The sequence below is a fragment of the Microcaecilia unicolor genome, chromosome 1 (genome assembly GCF_901765095.1).
Source record: "Microcaecilia unicolor chromosome 1, aMicUni1.1, whole genome shotgun sequence".
Lineage (NCBI taxonomy): Eukaryota > Metazoa > Chordata > Amphibia > Gymnophiona > Siphonopidae > Microcaecilia > Microcaecilia unicolor.
This window is the reverse complement of record NC_044031.1, coordinates 382176159-382202377: the sequence shown is the minus strand read 5'-3', so window position 1 is coordinate 382202377 and position 26219 is coordinate 382176159. Positions and strand designations below refer to the sequence as shown.

At 42.6% G+C, this 26219-nt stretch overlaps 1 protein-coding gene across 3 annotated transcripts in view; it reads left to right on the top strand.

Moving 5' to 3' along the window:
* Positions 1-26219, top strand: part of CARD10 (caspase recruitment domain family member 10) — a 188378-nt gene that overhangs the window by 124852 nt on the left and 37307 nt on the right. For all 3 annotated transcript variants that reach the window (XM_030210306.1, XM_030210298.1, XM_030210314.1), the window contains exons 16-18: positions 5640-5763; positions 8061-8301; positions 9502-9583. In XM_030210306.1, the coding sequence (XP_030066166.1) occupies positions 5640-5763; positions 8061-8301; positions 9502-9583 (447 nt within the window). The remainder of the gene's footprint in view (positions 1-5639; positions 5764-8060; positions 8302-9501; positions 9584-26219) is intronic.

Below are 26219 nucleotides of genomic sequence, written 5' to 3'. Positions count from 1 at the left end.
AGTGATTTGAAAAGATCATTGGCATTCCTAAGTTCAATACATCAACTTCGGCATCATAGGCATCAGTCCTGGGATGTCCGGAACCTGAACTGGACAATGGAAATGTATCAACATTGAGTGGGCATTGATCTTCCTTGATGCTGAGCATTGATGGAGGTAGTTTTCAAGGAAGAGCTCAGCAGGAGAATATGAGATATTTACTTCAATCTTTCTTCAACACAATGTCATAGCATTGGTGTCATCAACGTTGATGCATAGGATCCTGTAGCCAATCCTTGAAACCCATATGCTCCCTGGAGGTGATTCATCTACACCGAGGCCTCAAAGGATCTTTAAATTGATTTTAAAAAATAATCTTGTTTATTGAAAAAGAAAAACTCAGAAAATCAATCAACAAGATAAAGTTGTGCATCAAACTTATAAGCAACAAGCACAGCAATGAACAAGTCAGAAAAGTCACCTCTTTGTTATAATGTCCACCCACCCTCCACCCCATGAAAACACTCAAATAACCAAGAGTAGAGGCTGATCAAAAGACAAATCCAACTCAGGGAATAGTGCTTCAGAGATGTGTTCTGGCGTCACAGAATGCCTGCCTCAGGGGTCACAATGGTGATCACAGGATATTGTAGCTGGGTCACCCCTCCAGGACCCAGCCAGGCTCGACCCTGCTTAGCTGCCTCCTCCTTCACACGGCTGTTGCCTCACTCCACAGCAATCTGGCTGCTCTGAGCCTCAGCTCCAGGCCCTGAGAATTGCCAGGACTTCTGCCCCCCTCTGTTCCTTGCACAGAGGCACATCCACAGCCCAATGTTTACAAGTAAGAGAGCTTTATTTTCTTGCTTCTAGTTAACATAAATGCCCAGGAACACCTTAACTCCAGGTTGTTCAGGCTTGCTGCCCCAAAGCACAATTCAGGTTCAAAACAGTCCATATAACTTCACTTCCCTTTAGCCAAAATTACTTCTTTTAGGTAACAGTACATTATCAGAAAGAAAACACAGTAGCTTGGTAGGTTGCAGGCCCAGACCTTTTCAGTATGAAACAGTTTACACAGTCTTTCTTACAGCACAGCTACACAGCTTTGGTCCCACCTGGTTCAGACTGGGGTTTCAATTGTGCCCAGCCCTCTTTCTCTCCCAGGGGCTGCACCTGTTTCCTCTTTAGTAGAGATCTCCCCCAGCGCCTCAGTCTCTCTCCTCTGGTCTTCCACCAGTCTCTCCAAGGCACCGCTAGCCACCCTCTTACAGCAGCTTTTCGGGTTTGAGCCAGAGCTCCAATCTCCATCTGTTCCTCCTCTAGTCCTTCAGTAACCTCCATTTTATCCTCCTCTTCAACTTCCCCCCGCCCCCAACCTCTCCAGCTGGCCCTCATCACCTTCATCAGAGACCATTTCCCAATCTTCTATCTCCTCCCCTAACTCTTGCACAGCCGGGTGGGAAAGAGAGGGATTCTGGGACTGGTAGTTTCTCCTCTTCTTCCTTAACCCGGCCAACCTCTCTGCCTCCGGTAGCGCAGCTTTCTGAATGTGGGTGTTGTGCACATGAAGTCTGCCCTGTTGGGGTTCCCCGGCTGCCTGCACCCTCCTTCTGCGTGCCTTCCCGGATCCCCTTTCACCTACCCTCTCACAATATACTGAACAAAGTTGACAAAAGGCATGCATGGGAAGAAACTGGACAAAACACGCGTGTCCAAAGAGGTCCGCTAACTGCAAAAAAAGAAAAAAGGTATTAATCTATCCGAGTCTGATGATGATCCTTATGCCACACCCAGATCAAAATCAGTCAAAAGAACAGAGGAAAGAACAGGACCCTTTATGTTAACCACACCATTGTCCATCTGCAGTGCATCTGGAAAGGTAACTTCCTCAAGGCACAGTGTACGCTACAGCCAGAATGCCATTGTCCAGAGAAGTTCCCACTGAGTCACTGCAGTTTAGGCTGGCACTCACCCAGACCTCTCCATTTGGATTTGTTTCTAGGTCTGAATTAGAGCACTCCTGAGTTTCTTAATATAAGCCTGCAGAATACTCTCCGCAGTGCTCTACAGGCTTATCCTCAGATCCACATGAAAGTAGAAAGATTTCCCAGAGGATCTTTCTTTCACTAACTTTATCAGAGAAACGGCTGATTCCATTACATTTAAGGAAGAAGTGGTGGAGGAACCTAGGGTAGAAATATTGGTTATTCTCTAATTCCTCAAATCCCCCTCCCAAGGAAGATGACATGCCTATTCACAACATCCTGAGGGATCAAGGGATGTGCAAATTAAGAATTTGGGAGACTCCCCCCCTTTCTGTGCACCCCATTGACAAGAAGATTAACTCCATGTTCAGAGCCTAGAAGACTCCTGGATTCATTGAAGCAGCAGCTGCCACACCATTGTTTGCTAGTCAAGACTTTTGACAGATTTAAGTCCCTGTCCTCTGTGCTGCCAGAAAGAGATACTCAGACTTCAGATTTTCTTGGAAGACAATTTTTCCAAATTCTATGCTCTCCTCCCACATAGCATTTTACCAGCTGTTCTTCATTGGCTAGTATACATGAAACACTCTATGTAGGATGGAATTTGCAGACTCTCTTCCTTCAGGATAAGTCTATTTAGCTCTGGTCACCAAGGAAGGACAGTGGAAAGTGCATGATCATTATATTACATTCTGTTTTATATCCCGCTAATAGCATCAAGTCCTAAGCGGGTTACATATAACAAGAGAGCTAAGACATTCTCCTAGGATAGTGTAGAAAAAGCTACAAAAATGGTATGAGTTTGAGTTGCAAACCATACAAGGAGAGACTTGCTGACCTGAATATGTATACCTTGGAGGAAAGGAGAAACAGGTGTGACATGATGGAGTCATTCAAATGTTTGAAAGGTATTAATTTGCAAACAAACCTTTTCCAGAGATGGGAAGATGGTAGAACTAGAGGAAATGAATTGAGGTTAAAGGGGGGCAGATTCAGGAGTAATGTCAGGAAGTATTTTTTCACGAAGAAGGTGGTAGATACATGGAATGCCCTCCCACGGGAGGTGGTAGAGATGAAACGGTAATGGAATTCAAACATACGTGGGATAAACACGAAGGAATCCTGTTTAGAAGGAATGGATCCACGGAATCTTAGCAGAGATTGGGTGGCAATTGGGAAGCAAAACTAGTGCTGGGCAGATTCTACAGTCTGTGCCCTGATCGTGACTGAATAGATATGGATGGGCTGGAGTGTAAATTTTAAGGGGCTTTGACGTTAACTTCAGAAATTTTAGTACAAGAACAGTGCTGGGCAGATTTCTGAAAATGACAAGGACAAATCAAACTTGGGTATACATTTAAAGCATCACATACAATGAGTTTATCTTGTTGGGCAGACTGGATGGACCATACAGGTCTTTATCTGCCGTCATTTACCACGTTACATGTTACTATATGATAAGAGGTAAATTTTCTAAACAGAATAGTCTTTAGACTTTTTCTAAAGGAGAGGTACGAATGAGAAAAAGAAAGTTGTACTACAAGGTCCTTCCATAGACGTCCTTTCGAGATTCTACTGAGAGCGTCTTCTAAGCACTTGAACCTATGTTCCGTCTAAGGACTGAGCAAAATTTTCAGTTTCCTGTGAGTGCTTTCTCATCTGATCTTATTTTTTTTGTTTTGTTTATTATCAATTGAGTTTATGAGAACACTTTTTCTTTATTGCAGTAAACCATGGGGATCTTTTAAGAAGTGGCGGTAAGCCCAATGCGGGCTTACCACTTCCTAATCCGGAACTACTGCCAGGCTACTGCAGCAGCCCGGCGGTAGTTCCCATCCCCAGTATGCGCCATTTCCAGCGCTACAAAAATATTTTTATTTTTGTTGCGCCAGTGTTTACCCGGCAATAACTGAGCAGTGCCATGCGCTGCCCGTTTACCGCTGGGTTAGCATGGGAGCCCTTACCGCCACCTCAGTGGGTGGAGGTAAGTGCTTCCCCCCGAAATAGCTGCATGGCAAGTGCTTCACTTGCCGCATAGCCATTTCTTAAAAAAAAAAAGACAGACATTTACCTGCTGCGGTAAAAGGGGGACTCAGCGCACATAAAAAGCACGCGCTGATGTCAGCACAGGCCCCCTTTTACTAGAGCTTTTACCCCCATGTGAGTAAAAAAAAAATGAAACCATTTGCTGAAATGCAGGTAATTTAATTTAATTCAATGTAATTTAATTCTGGCATTTTTATTATACTTAATCCCTTAGCAAAGAGGTGTAAAAAAATTACCAAAAAGAAATTTAAACAAGACAAAAAAAAACAAAACAGTGGGGTAAATATTCAGTCAGTGGTGGTGAGTGTTTTACTGACTGCCGCAGGTGTTTTTCCCAGATATTCAATGTCGGTCCATCCCTAGGCTTTGGCACTGAATATCCAGTTTTTGTGGAGCCAGCTAATGCATACCCAATTAAGTCAGTAGTCAGCACTTATCCAGCTATGGGTTACCACATAAAGATAGGACTGACTTTTATGTGGTCCTATTCATGCAGTTATCCTGGCTGGTTAAGTGCTTACGCTGCCCCTGGAACACCCCCAAAATAGCCAGTTTTCACTTAGGCGCTGGTGAATTTTCAACAATGACAACTGAAAATTAGCAGATAGCCTTGAGCAAGCGATTTAACCAGTCAGCGGCTGTTTCTGGCTGGTTAAATCGCTTTGAATATCGACCTGATCAAAACAAACACATCATAATCTCCCCTCCCTTCCCTCCACACACACGGTCAAGCTGTCGATGATTATCTGCATAATCCTACAAGATCTAAGCTAGGTAGTTTAATTACATCCACAGGCTGGAACAGAATATTTATACTAATTGTGCTTCTCATATCATAGCCAAAAGCTCAAAGAGAGACATCCCAAAAGACTTTACATGAAAAATGAATAGCAAGTACAGACAGACAGGGTATACACTAAAGCCAGTAGTTGAAAGTTTAACAAGGTGCCATCACATGACATACACCCGATGATGCCCTCTGATGGATGGGCTGATGTCATGCATGAGATAGATTTGCATGGAAGAGAAGCAGAATTTATCTCATGCATATTCACATAGGCGTAGTTTGACAGTTTCATTTGGGGGGGGGGGGGGGGGCAAAGGGTGGGGCGTGTCTCAATCTCCGAGCCCACTGCCACCACAGCACTGGAGTCTTCCAGTGGCGCCTGGTATCACCCTCTCCTATCTTCCAATCCCCTGAGTCGCTGGCAGCCTCAGCGAAAGCAGCACACACGCTGCTTTAGACCTGCCCCGGAGGCTCTTCTCTCTTCTACAGCTTCCTGCCTGGACAGGAACAGGAAGCTGAAGGAGAAAGAAAGGCTTCCGGGGGCAGGTCTAAAGCAGCGTGCATGCTGCTTTCTCGCAGAGGCTGTCAGCGGCCTGGGGAATTGGAGGATAGGGTGGCAGATTGTTTGGGGGGACACTGCCCCCCCCCCTCCAAACTACGCTCATGCATATTCATTGTGGATATCCTGAAAACCTGATTGGCTGAGTGTGTCCCAAGGACTAGGTTGTGAACTCCTGCTGTGGAGATTTCACCTGGGGAGAGGTCAGCAGGAGATCAATGAGTGAGAAAGGAGGTTAGTAGAAACACTGGTTGTCTCTGACCTTTAACTTTGTGCCTTGTAGTTGAGAGGTTGCTTTCCTGGCTGGGATCCTCTTCCTGTAGACAGTTGCACCAAAGAGATGGCACATCTGAGCCTTCAGCACTGGAATGACCCAGCAGCCCTGACCTTTCAGGCAGACTCAGAAGGTGAGTCCTTGCTGTGAACGCTGAAAAAGATGCTCCTTCTAGTAAGAATTCCAAAAGTTGGATGCTACATTGGGGGTAATCTTAGCTGACTAACTACAGTGCTAGGTGAATAAATAACAGGATTTTGACACTTTACTGTCAAGGAGTACAGGCACACACTAAAAATAGAATACTTTCTTGGGACCACCAGGATGAGATTGGAGGGGGTGGGGAATGGAGACAGGAGCATGCATATATTTTTTTAACTTGTAGTCTATCTGCATTAATATAGGTAAGACACATGAGTATTTTTGTATATGCATAAGTTCTAGTAAGTTTTCAAAGCATCAACCTGGGTGGTTTTTTCCAGAAAATTTGCTTAAACTAGGTAGGTACAAAACTAGGAGTAGGTGTTACTACTAGGCAACTTCTTGAAAATTGTTCTATTTACTAACAAGCAAATCTCAAGTAGTTACTGGATGATGGCGTTGGAATGAAAGTCTGTCTCTCTTTAGCTGCCCATTGATTCTGTTGGCACCAAGTGATGGCAAGTGAGAGGCCTGAACTGAACAAGGCTAATCCAGTCCTGCTTTTGCTCACTATGGCCATGGACTTGTCACTTGCAGTTCTGATCTTCCCAGGGAAATGAGTGAATAAATTGGAATGTCAAGTCGGCAATTGGCAAAAGCAGGACTGGATCAACCTATTTAACCGGGAATGAGGTAGCCAGAGAGGTTTGATGAACAGGAGATGGCATGACATCACTAAGCTGAAGCCAGTCCACCCAAAGAGGTTTTCATTTTCCCCAAAGCAGCCACTATCATCTTGGTACACCCAAAAAAATGTAACTGATAGGGCGACAAGCTCCGCCTACTGGCTTCAGGTTAGATGATGGGCCAAGCACTCTTGCTGTCTCCCAGTCCTTTTCATCAAACCTCCATGCAGAAACCTTAGCCTCTGATCTCTTTTCCCAAATCAGACTTCTGTATCTGGTGGTGGCAGGGTCTGGGGATGCTGCTGCATTAGGGTTACCATATGGCTCCAGAAAAAGGAGGACGGATTGAGCCAGCCGGGTTTTACTTCCATTGCTTTCCATTGAAAGCAATGGAAGTAAAACCCGGCTGGTTCAATTACTTCCATTGAAAGCAATGGAAGTAAAACCCGGCTGGCTCAATCCGTCCTTCTTTTTCTGGAGCCATATGGTAACCCTACTGCTGCTGAAGAAGCAGCAGCTTCTCTTATATTGACCTAGTGGCCAGTTAGAGAGCAACCTTGAAAGTAGCTCTGAAAAAAGGTACATTCCAATATTCTGCCTTTTGGAGGCTGTTACAGTGCTTGACTTATACACATGCAGAGCTGCTAAGTTACCCATTCCATGAGGGAGACGTTTTGGTCAGTCCTGATTTTAAACTTACATCCCAAAGCAGTGTAGTATTTGAAGTCCATGATTCTATCCGTTGAAATCAGTGCTGCAGATCCCATAATGCACCAGGATGAAGTTGGCAGAAATCCAGGACCGGCCAAAAAGTCTCCCTCCTGGAATGGGTAACTTAGCAGCTCTGCACATGGGAGGGAACAACAGGCAAAAAGTGTTATCTGTGTATGATGAGAGATGTATAGCAGAGGGAGAATGGAATTGCAGGACAAAATAATCTCCAGCTCCCTAAGAACATGAAAATCCTTGAAAGGGACGGAGGCCTCCAATATTATATTTGTTCCACTTTACATTCCTTAAGGAGCAGTTAGCATGGTATCCTCTTTCTGTTCACATTTCACTCATTTGATGCGCTGTCGGTCATTCACTTTAGGCAGAGTCCTTACTGGCAATTTGACTCACTGTGGGGACCTCACACTGCCTGAGGATCTTACAGTTTTGCTATCCAAATCCCCTAATCTTTGAGAGAGTGATTGTGATTCAGTACTGGTGCTCTCTCCCCTATCCCCAGGCATTCCATAGGTCATAAAGAAAAGCAGCAGACTGCATGAGAATGAGAACTGGTAATTGGGGATGGATTAGTATCCCTAGGCGGTATGAAGCTGACTGGCATCACTGACAGGATCCTTGTATTGAAGTATTCCTCAGCTTCAAAGATATTTTTTTTCCTTTCTTAATGGACATCGCCAGTCTTTCGTGTCCAAGATCAGTCTTTATTTTCTTGTTCAATTATTGTATCAAATGTATGTGTGCTCATTTGCTTTCTCTGTGCCTAGCATTTAAGACAAGTACCATCCACTTTTTTTGGAATCCTTACAAAGAAAATGACTGGGTGGCAATCCGTGTCACCCTCTCTGGTGATGTTTATTCTCTCCATTCTCAGGGTACCACAATCTGAAGAAGGAAGTGAAGAAAGGGACCCTACTATCTGGGGATTCCTTTTATGTACGCACCAATCTGGATATCCTGATGCAGCGGGAGGCCTATCTCATCCGAGTGAAGGCACAAGAGATCCTCCACGTCTTGGATACCATGCATCGGGGGTGTCTGGAGTGGTACTGTGCCCATGTCAACCCTGAGACCCAGAAGGAACAGGCTCGAGGAGTGGTGCCCAATTTCAGCAGGTAATTGGAATACAAAGAGCATAAAATCAAGGTTCCTTGGATCAAGTCACATCTAAGTAGTAAAAAGGAATCATAAAACCCTTTCCCTGTTTCCTTCCCATGGTAGGAGACTAGGATTAGATTTACAAGAGCAGTCTGTAGAGTTTTTTTTTTTTTTACCAATTCTTTTACCACACAAATCTACCTCCTCTCCATAGAATTTCACATAACCTCATTCATTCCCTTGGCTCCTGAAGCCTGCTTCAGGGATCTCTGGGATACAGATCTCAAAATGGTAGACCCTCTCCCTAGCCCTCCTGGTTTTAGGGATCCAGCAGCAGAGCACAGGTACTCTCCCATAGAGTGCTCTCCACCCTGGTACAGGTGGAGAGAAAGAACCCTGCCCCCATATTTTTATGTTCTTATGCATATTCATTACATCACGGACACCTCCCCTGTTAACAATGCCACTAACATAATACACCCATCATCACTTACTGCTAGGACAGAGTGTGTTAGTCTCCAAAACCACTATCAAATTTTGTCAACAAAGCCCATGAAGTCTCTGAATCAAATATTAGAAGAGGTGCAGAGAAGGGCGATGAAAATGATAAAGGGGATGGGACGACCTCCCTATGAGGAAAGGCTAAAGTGGCTAGGGCTCTTCAGCTTGAAGGAAAGGCGGCTGAGGGGAGATATGATAGAGGTCTATAAAATAATGAGTGAGTTGAACAGGTAGACGTTAAGCATCTGTTTATGCTTTCCAAAAATACTAGGACTAGGGAGCATGCGATGAAGCTCCAAAGTAGTAAATTTAACATGAATTGGAAATAATTTTTCTTCATTCAACGTGTAATTAAACTCTGGAATTCATTGTCAGAGAATGTGATAAAGGCGGTTAGCTTAATGGGGTTTAAAAAAAGGTTTGGATGACTTCCTAAAGGAAAAGTCCATAGACCATTATTAAAATGGACTTGGGGAAACGCCACTGCTTATTTCTGGGATAAGCAGCATAGAATGATTTGTACTTTTTGGGATCTTGTCAGGTATTTGTGATCTGGATTGGCCATCATTGGTAACAGGATGCTGGGCTTGATGGACCTTTGGTCTGTCCCAGTATAGCAATACTTATGTACTATGAACCTCCTTATGCATGAGCACAAAGATATAAAATTACCCCCATTGTGTCCTAAAATTTGTTTCTTCCTGTTCTTCTTCTAGAGCTCAACAACTTATGCTGATTCAGCAGAAGTTTGGTTTGGTGGCGACAGCTGGAGGACAATACAAGACCCACAAGAACAAGGTAAAATGGAGATTAATGCCTTTATATGGAAATTCGTCCTACTTGTTCTCCTTTGGGGGATAGGAAATGTAATCAAAAACAGAGACTCTGGTGCAGTAGATAGTACACTGAATTTGAAGGTGATTGATTTGATTCAAGGGTTGGGGGTCATTTGTGATTTACACTTAAAAAACCTAATACACATGCTGTTTTTATGGGACTAGTAGAGAGACCTCTAATGCAGGGGAACAAGGTGGATTCTTTTGTAAGGATATTTGGGAGTAGGTTTGTATAGGTTTGTAAAAGATTTTGCCTATGTCAAGCTTGTTTTATATACAGAAAAGACCTTTTATACAGTTGCATAGCTGTATATGCACAGCAACAAAATGGCACGTGTGTATGTGCTCTGTGTGCAGGCATCCCAAGGGGCAGAGTTTGGGCAGAGTTGTGATATAGTGGAGGAGTGGCCTAGTGGTTGGAGCACTGGTCTTGCAATCCAGAGGTGGCTGGTTCAAATCCCAATGCTGCTCCTTGTGATCTTGGGCAAGTCATTTAACCCTCCATTTCCTCAGGTACAAACTTAGATTGTGAGCCCTCCTGGGATAGAGAAATATCCAGTGTACCTGAATGTAACTCACCTTGAGTCACTACTACTGAAAAAGGTGTGAGCAAAATTTAAATAAATAAATATAGGCGTGTATTTGATACAATAGATGTAGAAGATAGAGACACATTTACACCAGCTTTGAAGCAGGTGTGTTGGCATTTGTTGGAGCTGATTCTGAGAGCCTATTTTAGAAAGACATATGGGTGCCTAAGTTGTCTTTGTAAGATAGGCATATTTGTGGACTTCTCACATAGGCATTTTGTTATAAAATCAAGCCCTTTGAGGAAGGTACTGAAAGGGAGACATTGTTTGAATGTGATTTCAATCTACTGCAAGTAGTCTTGAGCCTCAGAGAGATGTGGAGAGGTCCTGGGCCACCTATATGGATGGTTCCTCAGGCAACTTCAAGAGAACATAAAAACTGCCAAACTAGGATAGACCAAAAGTTCATCAAGCCCAGGATCCTTTTTTCCCCCATAGTGGCCAATCCAGGTCATAAGTATCCTCTCTTTGGGATCCTACCAGGTAGAATTCATGCACTTTGTCCTGGTGGAGAAGCTATTCCATCTTCTTTACCAGTTCAATCTCGCTTCCATGTACCTTTTCTAGTTCTACTACATCTTTTTCAAGATGTGGTGACCAGAATTGTTCACAGTACTCAAGGAGTGGTCACATCATGATTTAGAGGCATTTTTACAATATTCTCTGTTTTATTCTTTATTCCTTTCCTATTAATTCCTAACATTCTGCTTGTTTTCTTGACCACGTGTGTGGGTTTGTATGTGTGTTTGTGTACATACATAGATATATAGATATGAGAAAAAAAAGAAGTGGGATGGGCGGGAGAAGAAAAATTCAGATTCTATTTAATCACAACAAAATAAACTGAACAAAGGAAAAACAGATAAATTCAGAAGAAGATTTAATCAGAACACTAAAGGAAATTCTATAAGGTGTACCTGAAGTTTAATGCGAATAACATGCATATTTATAGAACAGTAGCATTTACGTAGGTGATTGGTGCAAATAAAAACTAGTCTATAAAATATGCACTAAAGTCCCTTAGCGAGCAAATGCATGGGGGTGTCATAGGCATTTCATCTGGCAACATATGCTGTCAATGATCTCACAGCACCTATACACTGCTAATCATTCAGTTAAACCAGGTACCAATCTCCAGTGAAGACACCTTGTTTAAATTTCAGCAGTTTTTTATTGCACAGGTAGAAAATAAATAGGCATTTACTGTAGTCTGTTGAAGGGGGTGAGGGAAAACAAATTAAGTCACACTGAATTACTGCCACAGCAGATGATGCAACTGTATTGGAGATTTGGAGTACATACAATGTGCAAGAAATGTAACACTCAGTGGTACGGTCTGTAGTAAGGAAGGAGGTACTTTGCTGAGGGGGAGGAGAGATTAGTTGGAGCCGCTCACAGGAGCCAGATGGAGCCTTCTGCTTCTTTTTTCTGTCTTGGAAGCACACAGTAGGAGGAGGGACAGGAGTTACCTAGCAGGCAATGGGCCTCAGTCTGGGAGTGTGTAGGCGGAGCTTGCTACCAGATTGAGTCACCCAACCGCCTTGGGTGAATCTCTTCATAAAGGCGGTTAATAAATAAATCCCAATAAATAAATAAAATAAACAATAAATAAAAATAACAGCAAACACTTATTAGAGATAAGGACCGCCTATGCGTTGCTTGGTGTGGACAAATAGTTTACTTTGGTTTGAGTGTTTCAAGATGGCGGCTACGGCTTCAGCCTTGTCACGTGATGCCATTTCCTGTCAATTAAACCTCCTTGGTCTGAGCCATCAGAAAAGACCATAGGTCAGTGGGGGTAGGGAACATGTGCATAGAGGTGGCCAAAATTAGCTGAACTACAAAACTATAGGAACTTGTAGTTCACAGCACAACAGTACTTAGTATATACAACAGTATAGTCTGTTCACATACAATGGGGGCAGCACACACACAAATTGCAGAATAATATGGGGGGTCTTTTTTTTCCAAGCTGCGGGAAAAAGGGCCCTACACTAGGGGCAGGGGCCATTTTTTCTGCGCGCCAGGGTCCTTTTTAGCTCAGTGGGTAAAAAAGCCCTCAGGCACACATGGCCATGCAGTAAGAGAACTCTTACTGTATGGCCATGCAGGGGGAGCCCCCTTACCGCCACCATGCGCTAACCCGGCGATAACTGGGAAGCACGCAGCGATGCCCGAATACTACCGGGTTAGCGTCAAGCAAGCTATTTCCGGGGTTTTCTTTTTCCTGTTGGAAATGGTGCTTACTGCTGCTCTGTAAAAGGGCCCCATAATTTGTATATGTGTCATGGCACACTTAGTCATACCCAATTACACTTGCCATCAAGCTGATATAAGCGGTCACGCCTATATTTTGGTGTGTCAATGCTGCGTTATACCTATATTCTAATATGGTTTAGGCAATACAATTGGTGTGAATCACAGCTTTTTGTGGAGCCTAATTAATGGCACCAGTTTATAGAACTACCACCTTATTGCCTCCTCAGGTTTCCCTCCAAGTCAATAGATGGTGTCTGGAAGAGAGAGGCATAGGGATGAGAAAAAAGTGGGTAACAGAGAAAGATTAAAAGGAAAAACAGAAGAAAATATAGGAAGACAGAGGAGGAGCCAGCAGACAAAGAGGGAAGGAGTAAAGTAGGATGAAGATTGAAAAAGCAGATCAGAAAGAAAAACAGAAGCAGAGAGAGGAGAAGACACTAGGATTATGTTTGTATGTTACTGACAGGGCTGGCTCAAGGGATAGTGGTCTGATACAAAATACATTTTTCTGCAGCACAAGCTGAACTGAGTTCTCAAGGAGCTGGCACGGGAGGGGGTCCTTTGCTCTTATAAACATGCCTGGGACTGGCATCCGTGAAGAGTCATGAAAGATGTTTTGGGCTAATGAAAGTAGATAAAGGGGTAGATGTACGTAGTTAGAGAGTACTCAGAGGGAGGGGGGAGCTGAGAAGAGCAGAGTGACCGATGAAGTCATCTCGCCAGCTGTGCTTTGCACCCCTTTTGTGTATAGTTAGAACCTGGGACCTAATGAAGTCACCCTTATCGGTTCCTTATCAACTGATAAGGGATAGCAAGTTTTGCTGACAAAGCTGGATCCCATTGGAATCCATTGGGTTGAGACAGTATAAAGGAAGCACCCCGAGAGGTGTAAAACGCAGACGCAGAGGCAGACGCAGACGCAGAGGCAGACACAGAGGGAGATGCAGATGCTGATGGAGGAGAGAGACAGAGTACCACCGAGAGCTGGTATGTCGTGTGATTCTGTTCCACTGTATGATTGACTGAATTGCTGGTATCCTCATTATTGGGTAATGTATCAATGCTAATTAATACTAATAAACTATATCTTTTTAACTAATTAAAACTGGGTTCCTCTTTAATTACAGACTTAGCTATGGCTGAATCTGTACCGAACTGCCATGAGCAGATTCAAGGTTGGGAAAGCTAGATATTTGGAGGGCATATGTAACTTTGCCCAGAGAGATGAGACGGGCCACTGCTTCCGCTGCCTGAGTAGCAAAGGCAGATTCCAAGAAAATAAACAATCCTCTCAGTCCAGTCTCTCTGTCCCCCTCCCCATAGGTCTGGCACTACTTCCTCACCTCTCTGTCCCTCATGTTCCTGTAAAGTTGTTTTTTTCCCTTTAATTTGCATTTCAGTTTACAACAAAGACATAATTCTTTGACAGGAAATTCAGATTAATTAAATAAAGGAAATTATAATATACATTCAAATATAGAAATCAAAAAATGGTCCTGTAAAGTTTGTCGGTCACAAGCAGCAGTAGCATGACAGGCTGCCTTCAGCCAGCCCCTGGGTCTTTCCTCTGCTGTGTCCTGCCTCCTCTGATGCAAGTTCCTGTCATGCTGTTGCCGCCACTGGCAACCCAACATAAATTTTACAGGACCATGGGGGAGTGAAAGGTGAGGGTACAGTGCTGGATCCATGGGGAAGAAGGAGGGGGGGGGGGAGAGAAGGGGAGAGATGAGATTGGAGGAGAGGGGAAGAAAAGGCTTAACCTGTAGACCAGGTGAGGTCAGAGGCTGGGCATTCTGGCACCCTTAAATCGTCAGCGCCCTGGGCCAGAGCCTCACCTGGTTCAATGATTAAGCCAGCCTGGTTACTGAAATCAACAAGAAGCTCTTTTATATAATTTCTGTTTAGTGAACATAACCTAACTTATCTGGGAGGACACTGTAAATTCTATTGTACCACATAGTTTATCTAATGATACAAGAAAGGTTGTAATTATAGCACCAGTATATAATGATTACAACCTTCCACATTTCCTGAAATTTTCCAAGTCTGTTATATTTTCCTATGTAATTCTATGTCAGAAATGCTAGTGACACTAAGATAGCAGGTATATATTAAGAGCACGTGTACAAAAAAATCAATCATAGCAAAAAGCCTAGGAAGATTTTGCTAATCGGTGGACACCGATAGAAATAGATATTTTCCTATGATTCTGAAAACATGGAGCAGAGTATCGCTTTATAATTTTGCCACTGCTTAGCATGGGACGGCATGTGAAGAGAGGGGATCAGATCTAACAATAAGTCATCTGTCATTGATCCTTTCTGCAACTCTAGCTCATGCTCAAAGTGTGGAAAAATAACAAGGCAGCAATCTCCAAGTGATAACATTTGAAGCAGAATTTTTTTTTTTTTGGGTGAAAGCATGAACCACCATGAAATTACAGAAATAAAGTACAATCCACAACCTTGCCTTAGCGTTCTTACACAATAATATCATTTCCTGTGTTAGTTAGCTGATTAAATTGTGATGCTGGTTACAGAATTGCCCCTTATCCTCCAGATTCTATATATGGCAACCGAAGTTGTGCATGCAATTTTGGTTGAGTGGCCAAATTGTGCGCGCAACATAATTGTTTAACAACCCAATCAGTGCCAATAATTGGCTACTAATTGCCATTAATTAGAATTTACATGTGCAACTTTCAAAGCTTATTCTTTAAAGTAGTGAACATAAATTCTAACGACCAGACCACAAAAAAGGACATGGCCATGGGAGGGGCATGGGCGGGTCAAAGCAGTGGTGTAGCAAGGGTGGGGCGGTGGGGGCAGTCCACCCCGGGTGCACACCACTAGGGGGTTGTCAGCTGCACTGGTTCCCTGCTCCCTCTGCCCCGGGAACCAGCGGAACCGACACCCCTCCCCAGTGGCGTGCAGACGGCAGGCAAGAATGCACTCGGGGGGGGAGGCTTGGGTGATGCACCGAGGGGAAGGAGTTTGATGCGCCGAGGGGGAGTTGATGCGCTGAGGGGGGCTTGGGTGATGCGCCGAGGGGGGGGTTGATGTGCTGAGGGGGGAGGGGTGTCATGCTGCACCCGGGGGGGGGGGGGGTGCACAGCGATGAACCGCCCCGGGTGGCAGCCGCCCTTGCTACGCTACTGGGTCAAGGGCATTTCTAATACTTATGCACACATATGGAATACACCCGATCTGTGCCTTAGTTAGATGCGGGCATTTATACCAGGTTTTTGTTGGTATAAATGGTCATGCCTAAATTGTAGTTGCGGGGACGGATGCTACATGTATTCCATAAACTGCATCTAACTTTAGGCGAGGTTTATAGAATAGTGCAAAGCGCAGGGTTTTTTTTGCATCAGTTTGTTTAGGTGCCATTTATAGAATTTACAAGGCACATATACAATCAATCAGTTCTCAGTATACTCAACTTCACAACATATATATCCTTACTATATCACAAGGTCTAAGTGATCAAAGAGCTATAATAGGATCCCTCAGATCAGTGTACCTGTCTCCGTATTGGCTAAATGATTTTTATGAGCCAAGCATACTTCTAGAGGCAGTGCCGCAATCCTCATCAATCCAATGTTATGATTTTTACTTATTTTTTCATTATAGTAGTCAATTGTATTATTTATATTATTTTTTGCTTTTTCACAAACATTCTTATCCTTAATCTTCAAGTTAGTACTTAGCTTTTCAGCTACAGTTGACGATACATGGTGGAGACCCGTTGTCACCGACATATATCCATGTTTCGCTTACAAGCTGTTTCAAGGTAGTCTCCTGTAGAATAAATTAATTTACAAACTTAAATCTCAGCTATTAACTGAACTATTATGCCCCGATGCAAGACCTAGCCGTTACTGACCAATACTACTTAGTAGTATTGAAGTAGAAGTGAAAGATTTGAAGTTCGAATGGATCAAATTGACAAGGATCTCTCTAATATCCAAAATCTACAGATTTCAGTGGTTCAGGATTTGTCTAATTTGAGAAATAAATCTGAAATTTTTGAAAATCATATAAGGAGCAATAATCTTCGCTTCCTGAACTTTCCAAGGCTAACTTTTGTTAGGCCCTGGAAATGTTAAAGCATTATATGAAAGAAATTTTGGGAATCCCAGAAGATAAATTTTCTCCTTTCACACAAGCTTATTATCTACCGAGAAAAGTAGTGGAATAACATCAAAATTCTTTGGAAGTTTCTGCTTTACCAGATACCTCAGATTCAGAATCTGCCACCGCAGCTACTTTGGTGGATTCGGTGGCATTATTACCAGCCAAACAATGGTTATTTCAAATGTTTTTCAAAAATAGAGAGAATTTGTTTCTAGGCTTTATGATTCAATTGTTTCCTGATGTATCAAGAGATACTCAACGTTGACAACGTAGATGTAAACAGTTTTTGTTATTGAAACCTTGAGTTCTGCAAATAGGTGGAACTTTTTTCCTAAGATATTTATATAAATGCTTTATTAGATATAAAGCTGTTAAATGTTTTACTGAAACTTCTCACTTATCAGCCTTTATAACAACTAAAAGAGTTTCAGGAGACTAAGTAAAGCTTTGTAAAAAATTATTTCTAGCTCATATTCCTCAGGTATAACATTGCCTTTAACTTTTTTTCCTTGATTTCTCATTTTTTTTCATTAGTCTTGGATCCTAATATTGTGGACTTGAGTATTTATATATATATATATATTCCTTTGTTTCTTTTTATGAGAGGTTATAATTTTCTTTTAAAACACTTTTTTTGTACAAGTAAGAATTGCTTGGATAAAACTTGAAAAACTTATAAATAAAATAAAAATAAACAAAAAAACTTGATTTACCGCTAAAACGCCAGAGTTGGCCTAAGCGATTTACAAATTAAAATTATAAAAGAAGATAACATCATAGAGGAACATCATAATAAATAGGACATCAACAATCATTCCAAAAGGGGAATGGGACTAGAGAGGGGAATGGACAAAGGTGCCTGGTTCCTGCAACAAGAAGCCTTAGTTCGCTTAGCCGACGTATCCAAAGCCATTTGGAAAAAAATGTGTTTTCAACAATTGCTTGAACTTGAAAAAATGGGGAGAAGATCCCACAACTTTGGGGCTAGAAATAAAAAAGCTGGGGAGTGTATGGATTCGTAGTGGGCAAAACGGTGTGAGGACCAGTCAATTTGCATCCAGAGATCTAGAACCCACGAGCATAAGTGCTAGTCATGCCCCTGACCCACCCCACCCTTCCCAGGTCCACACCCCTCTTTCAGTTGCATTGTATGGATTTTGCGGGCACAATTTGTAGATTACCGACTAAAGGCAGTTACCTACATAACTGCTAATTACTGCCAGCTAGTGCCAGTTAACACCAATTAAAGGCAATTCTTGGTTGTTAATGCCAAGTAGCAGCTAATTATTAAATTAGGTGCATACCTGACACTATTCTATAACTTGGGCCCACACCTTTGAGCGCTAAGCTTAAAGTTGTGCATGCAAGTTTATGCTGTCAGGGGGTATGTGTTTACAGATTTCTCATACAATAAATCAGGGACTTAAAGAAAAGTCCATAAGCCATTATTAAGATGTACTTGGGAAAATCAACTTGTCCAATCGCCACCTGAAACTGAACATGGCCAAGACCGAACTTCTTGTCTTCCCACCCAAACCCACTTCTCCTCTCCCTCCACTCTCTATTTCAGTTGATAACACCCTCATCGTCCCCGTCTCATCTGCCCGCAACCTCGGTGTAATCTTCGACTCCTCCCTCTCCTTCTCTGCACACATCCAGCAGATAGCCAAGACCTGTCGCTTCTTCCACTATAACATTAGCGAAATTCGCCCTTTCCTCTCTGAGCACACCACCCGAACGCTCATCCACTCTCTCATTACCTCTCGCCTTGACTACTGCAACCTACTCCTCACTGGCCTCCCACTTAGCCATCTATCCCCCCTTCAGTCCATTCAGAACTCGGCTGCACGTCTTATCTTCCGCCTGAACCGATATACTCATATCACCTCTCTCCTCAAGTCACTTCACTGGCTTCCAATCAGGTACCGCATACAGTTCAAGCTTCTCCTACTAACCTACAAATGCACTCGATCTGCAGCCCCTCCTTACCTCTCTACCCTCATCTCCCCTTACGTTCCTACCCGTAACCTCCGCTCTCAAGATAAATCCCTCCTTTCAGTACCCTTCTCCACCACCGCCAACTCCAGGCTCCGCCCTTTCTGCCTCGCCTCACCTCATGCGTGGAACAAACTCCCTGAGCCCATACGCCAAGCCCCCTCCCTGCCCATCTTCAAATCACTGCTCAAAGCCCACCTCTTCAATGTCGCCTTCAGCACCTAACCACCACACCTATACTCAGAAATCTAGAGTACACCAACTTGACATTTTGTCCTTTAGATTATAAGCTCATCTGAGCAGGGACCGTCCTTCCTTGTTAAATTGTACAGCGCTGCGTAACCCTAGTAGCGCTCTAGAAATGTTAAGTAGTAGTAGTAGTAGTAGTTATTTCTAGGATAAGCGGCATAAAATCTGTTTTACTGTTCTGGGATCTTGCCATGTACTTGTGACCTGGATTGGCCACTGTTGAAAACAGGATATTGGGCTTGATGGACCTTCAATATGTCTCAGTATGGCAACGCCTATGACTTTCTTGGAAAAAAAGGCAGCAAGTGTTCCTGCTGACAGTAAAGGTCACTGGTTTTCAGTCTAAGAGACTAGGGGCTTCTTTTACAAAGCAGCGCTAGCGATTCCCACGCAGCAAATGAGAGGAAACCCATAGGAATTGAATGGGCTTCTTCTCATTTGCTGCACCGGGAATTGCTAGTGCAGCTTTGTGAAAGAAGCCCTAGGTGTTACCCCTTTCATTAAAAAAAGGAAATAAGGGGAAGGGTAATGCATTTAATATACTATCTTTCTGTAGTACAACCAAAATGGTTAAGTGCCTAGTCTAATTCTCCTGGCATGGATCTGAGCCAAGCAATCTGTCTTGATCATAGCAAGGAGGACTTCCTTGGATTAAGTTAACTGACACTTCTGATAGTTGGCTTAGCTGACTTCTTATTTTGACCCCATTTTCCTTCTTCTTGGTGGAGTTGCCCTTTGGAAAGATGTAGGCCGAATGGGACCAGTTGTACAGGGATCATATATGTCCATAGAGATGCTACCTGGTTTAAAGATTGAGAACGAGAAAAAGTAGAAAGATCTGAAGGAGAGTTAAGGCATTCCTAAGAAATCAGATAGAGATCAAGATTGTGCAATTTCTGGGAATCAATGGTATAGAATATAATTTGGTCTGTCTAAGGAAATTAAACTAAGAAAATATTCTTTTCGGTGAAGAAAGCAAGATCTAAGGCATGACCTGCAAAATGTGTAGGGCTGGACATATGCCATTTTATAATGGGGCATCTAGTTTAAAAGGACAAGCAGGCACTTAAGTGCTATTTTATAATAGATATATAGGTGCCTATGTGGGCCTGATATTCAGTGGGGTTTAACTAGACAGGAGAGGATAATCAGGCTGAGCTGGCCGGCTGCTGACTTTCAGGGCATTTAATATCTCCACTAAGGGCCAGATTCTATATAAGGCACAGTGAGTAGTGTTTCTGGTCTCTTAAAGCGTAATATATTCTTCAAGCAGATATGTACTAAAATAACCAGAGAGTAAAACCTTCGCATGGCAGCAAACACCAGCCTCTTATCTTTTTCTCAAATTTACTTTTATTGAATAAATGTAGCTAATTTATTCACAGTTAGTAGATTCTCAGAAGTTACTGCCTCGAGGCAAGAGATTTTGTAGTTGTGAGAGCTGTATCGGAAAGGTAGAGATGGAAATTTGAAGAGAAGGAAGCTTTATGGCAGAGCTGGGAGAGCAAACAGGTGAATGAATGTGGTTCAGAGATGGGATGCTGATTCATGCAGTATCTTGAGAGAAAGAATGAACAAGGTAAAAAGACAAGTTCTCTTCAGGGGAGCAGGAACATGTGCATCCAAACTAGATGGAGAAAGTCTGGCTCGTGGAGCTAGAGAGGTCAAGAAAAGGCACTCACAAGCTCAGGGAAGGAGTGGTAAAAGGACCAGTAGGGACAGAACCTGAGACCAGGTAGCTGAAGTGGTCCTAGAGTGCAGTCCTTGATTGGAGAGACAGGTCATACCCTAGCTGATCCATCAGGACAAAGATAGTAGAAATAACCAGGAAATGACAGCATGCAAACCAAGGAATCAAGCTCAGTTGAGAAAGGGAGGAGACCTTTGAAGGAGAATAGACCGCTAACAGCAAACTTTATACAAACAAGCAGGGGTGGCTGCAGTAACCTGTGAGACTACATTAAACACAGTGCATTGCTCATCTATCTTTGCAGTGAGTAACTGCAGCAGTGAAAAGTGAGACAACACCATAAAACTAGTATAAGTCTGCTGGGGGCAGAACAAGTAGCACTTGTTAAATTGTGCACATGGCAAATTTACACGCACTATTCAATCAGTGATGATAATTGGCCAATAGCAACCATCATCACTAATTTGCAATAATCAGAATTTACGTGTGCTTCTTTTTAAGCATATTCTAACAAGAGTCGTGTGTAAATTCCAAGGCATGTCGATAAAAAGGGGGTGAGTGTGTTGGTGGAGTTACATGAATTTATGTGCGTTGTTATAGAATTTGAGGTAACACGCCTACATATAGGCACAGGTATTTACACCAGGTTTTCAGTGTTGTAAATGACCACGCCTAAATGTAGGCATGTTCCTCGGCCCTATGTGCTATTCTGTACACCACACCTAACTTTAGGTGCGTTATATAGAATAGTGCTAGGTGTGTTAATCGTACGCATCTAGATTTTAGATGCCATTTACAGATCCTGGCCCTAACTGGCTAAGTTGGGGCAGTCTGGGAGTAGGCTTGTAATTTTAGGAGAAGAAGATGACAAGGCCTAGAATGGCCTACCAGTGGAGATTAAAACATTCTCTGGGTCAGTTTCAGAGGAGTGTCTTAATTTGGTGCACTTTCCTAAAGGAGTTAAGGCTTATCGACAAATATGAAACCGTATGTTACTGTTTTCGTCTCGTAAAGCAGTTTGTGCTAAGAAGATTTTAGAAACAACTTTTTAGTGGAGGAGTAGCATAGTGGTTAGTGCAGTGGACTTTGATCCTGGGGAACTGAGTTCAATTCCCACTGCAGCTCTTTGTGACTCTGGGCAAGTCACTTAAGCCTCCATTGCCCCTGGTACAAAATAAGTACCTGAATACATGTAAACCGCTTTGAACGTAGTTGCAAAAACTTCAGAAAGGCAGTATATCAAGTCCCATTTCCCTTTCTTATAGAGCTGCACATATTTGGAAAATGTTGCCTATGCTTATTAAAACTTGTACCTCTTATTCTTTGTTTCAAAAAATTCTGAAAACATATTTATTTCAACAAGATTACTGATAATTACATTTTTTGTTCTACAGTCTTATGGAAACTGCTTTGGGCCCTATGTTTAGGGAAAAGGTGGTAAAAAAAATACCATGATAGAGTAGATTAGATTTGGTTGTGGAGTTTAGCAATGTAGCAGAAGGTAAACGTGTTACCCAGGTCTCACCCATGCGCTAGCTCCGGCCCCGAGCCACAAAGAAGATTAGTCATATTCATGGCCACTGTCCCTCACTCATCAGTTCCAGCACACATGCAGTTGAGCTTGGGAGTGGGTCAATGTGTCAATTGGTGCTTAGTTGGTGACTCTGGCTGTGAAGAACTAAGGCCAGTGCCGGGCAGACTTGTATAGTCTGTGTCCCGTATATTTTCAAGACAGTTTGGGATGGGCTGGAGTGAGCTTTAATGGCAACTCCAGTGGTTGGAACGTAAGGACAGTGCCCTTCTATGGTCTATGTTAGAGGCCAACTGAATTTCGGTTTCTGTCATGGAATTGGCACTGAACCCGCTACACAATGGCATTTTAGAGTGCAGCGGCACTATTGTTCCAGATACCAATTGGAGATTTGTCCTGAGAGTGTGGCAAAGAAGATGCTTTAAAATTACAAGTTAAAACCCCTGAAGACTCAATCAGTGAAACACAAACCTGTGTAGAGTTTGACGTTGTTAGAAGCGGAGTGGATATAATCTGTGAACATACGAGATGGACAGAACCAAGGGAACAGCAATGTGGTTAATGGCCATATGAAGAAAAGTGTATTCGAAAGATAAAGGCGTTGCTTGAGACATGTGTGGGAACTGCAATCACTGATATAGAAATAACAGAGGTAAGTGGACATTAAGGTTAAAGTACCTGAGAAACGATGAACATTTACTAAGGAATTATGCATGGGAATATTTCTGTGAAAAAAGTAAATATTTTGTATTTGAATGGCGATATTTTACATGTAGTAAAGAACAGAAATACTAGATGTTTAAACAATCCTATGGTTGTTTGCACCTACATGATTGATAACAGTTTTAGTGGGAATATGGAATGAATGGTGAGAATGTGACAGTGTTGGGTTTATATTATTTAGGTGCTTGATAAGGTTTTATATAGTTTCATAATTGAAAATTTTCAATAAAGAAGTTGCTGGAATGTTCCAATAAAGTGTAAGGTAGTTACTTGATAATTGATATTTTATATTGTAACTAGAGTGGAAGAGGGATACTCAGATAGAGATTTGTATGCATATTCATTAGGGATATCCCAAGAACCTGGCTTGTTTGTGGCCTTTGAATACTGAACTTGGACGAGCCTGCCTTAGAAAGTCCACCCAGCTTTATGTTTCTTTGATCTTAATATATCTGGAACTGCCGTTGCCAAGCAAACACTATATAATTGTCTGGCATGTTGAAACTCTTCCATTTATGCCCAGACAGGGTTCATCCCAGATGGGTATGTCAAGGCTCACAGTGTTACAGCCAAGCAGCATCAGTGGCCTACTTGAGGTTGGCCTCATGTTAAATATTAGGTACTGGACTTTAAAAACCAAATTACTTTGTTTCAAGTTTTAAAAGTGCAAATATAGGTAGAATTAGCTGACTGACTTCATATCTCATTCTAAATAAAAAGTCTTTATTGAAGCAACAACAGAGCTCGCCTTCCTAGGAATCTGTAACTTCAAAGGGACTCAGATCCTCAGCAAGCACTGCCTGCATAATAAATATCAATTCAAATAGAAGGAGAACTTAATTAGTAGTAAACAAACCCTATAGAGGGGGGAAGTAGATTATACAAAGGAGGAAAAGGCCTCAAGAATCTCCTTTCCATACAAAACTGTATTATAGCAGCTAGGACTGCTTCATCATAGGCAAAAAAAACCCTCCTTTATTATGGTAAACAGCCTGCTTTAAACTAAACTTCAGGTATTAAATGTTCACTTAGCTTAGGCTGTGAAGTCGCTCTTCTTCTCTATGATTGTTCAAATTGTTCAATGACCGTGGTCAACGTTGGCCATCGTTTTGCCAGTACTGCATTAGAACCATCAGTCAATATCAGCTAGTAGAAGAAAATACATCAATAAGCAGTTCTACTTGCACCATTCTGTTAAATTATTAATGCACTTAGTGGATTACAGTGCAACAGCAGGCTGTTTACCACAATAAAGGAGGTTTTTTGCCTATGATGAAGCAGTCCTAGCTCCTATAAGTTTTGTATGGAAAGGAGCTTCTTGAGGCTTTGTCCTCCTTTGTATAATCTACTCCCCCCCTCTATGGGGTTTGCTTACTACTAATTGAGTTTTCCCTCTATTTGAATTGGTATTGCCCTAAGTGGGAAACTCATCCTCCAACAGAGGCCCAGATGCACTAAACTTTAACGACCCTCTAACGACCTTGTAACGATGAAATTTTGAACCGTCGCATGCACTAAAGGGCATTTTCCGACGACGCTAGCAGCTAAGGAAAACGGAATGCAAACGAGTCACTTCCAATTCAAACGTGAAGAATTTGCAATGCACTAACCATACCGACGATTATAACGAATCACTTACCGTCTGAAATTTAACGTGAGCTCAGACCTGTTGTTAAGGCCTGAGCTGTCATCTCCCCGCTTCTCCCTGCACCTTAAATTCCATGCTGGCATGTTGAAAAACAAAATAAAAAACAGAAAACGTGGCTCCCCATTTCCCTCTGCATAAAAAACAAATGGAAAGAAAATAAAATCAAAAAAGGGAGGGGGCAAAGGCGCTCGTCAAGAGCGTCCTTCACGGACGTCCTGGCCTCCGCCCCGCCTCACCCGAGTTTGCCACTGCTCCCCACTTCCCCCCTGCATCAAAACCAAATTCAAAATAAAAATAAAAAACTTTTAAGCCCAGATTTTAGAAACTTTAATGCTGCCCCGGCACCCCTCCCTTCCTCTGTTTCCCAGCTCCGCCTCCCGCCATTCTCCGCCCTCGTGCGCCGCCTCGTTGAGATCGTCGCCTCCGTTCCCACCCTCCACCGGTCTCCCCCTCCTTCCTTTTTTTTTTTAAATTCTTTATTTATTCTTTTACATTTTATTTCACAATACAAATGTAAATGGAAATGTTCAGAAAATCACAAGAAAAGAAAATAAACTTTTTAAAGGAAATAAAATTCTCTATAAACTTTGTCCACAATTCTATGATCCAAGTACTAGGAAAAAAGAAAATATATAATCTATCAAAGAAACTTTGAGAGCAGTTTTAACCCGCTAGCCCACTTATAGCATTTCTCACTGGGTTAACCATTCAATGCTTAACAGCGCTTTCCTGTAATTCAATAAATTGTTGTAATTTTACAGGGTCAAAGAATACATAGTTATTAGCATTTAGGGATATCAAACATCTACAAGGAAATTTTAATTGAAAGACAGCTCCTAAGTTGAGAGCTCTTGTCTTATAAGACAGGAACTCTCTCCTTCTCTTTTGAGTATCCCTCGCAAGATCAGGAAAAATTTGTATCCTTGAACCCATAAAATTTACATTTGCATGGCGGAAATAAGTCTTGAAAATGTTATTACGATCCATCTCCAAGGCAAAGGTAGCAATTAGAGTAGTTCTTTCAGTCACAATTTCCAGGGATGACTCCAAAAATCCTGTCAAATCAAAGTTCGGTTGAGCCTGAGACTGTCCATCAATTATTTTTTTTTGTCCTGTAATGTACTGGGCTCTAGCAATAGGGGGAAACCCCTCTGCTGGTATTCCCAGAACTTCTCCAAAGTACTTGCGCAACATATCTAAAGCAGGAATTAATGGAGACTTAGGGAAATTAATAAGTCTCAAGTTGTTCCTGCGACTTTGATTTTCAAGAAATTCTATTTTACGGTATTGTACCTCTCTCTCCCTGATCAGTGTGGCTGAAACATTTTACAATTTATTGACCTCAGCTTCCAGAGTTGCCACCTTTTTGATATTATCTTGGACTTTTCCATAAGTCTCTTGATAATTTTGTTTCAAATCAGTTACTTCTCCTCGAAGGGAGTTTAAATTAGTTTGTAAAGCAGTGTTAATACCTTGGATGGCGTCCCAGAGCGTCTCCAACGTAATCACAGCGGGTCTTCCAACACCACGGGTTTCCACAGGGGCAGCTGCACGGTCCATAGAGGAAATACTATCCTTCGTTGTTAATTTGGTCGGCGTTGAGGCGCTAACGGGCCCTCCTAGTTCAGTCGGCAGGGGTTGTATTCCACCAATCACCCCGTCGTTCTGAGCTTCCATCAGCGGCATTCCTGCTCCTGGCCTCGGGGGGGCTGTGCTTGAGGGCGGGCTAAGCGAAACGCCCTCTATGCTATGATCAGCTTCAAATGAAGTCGATCTC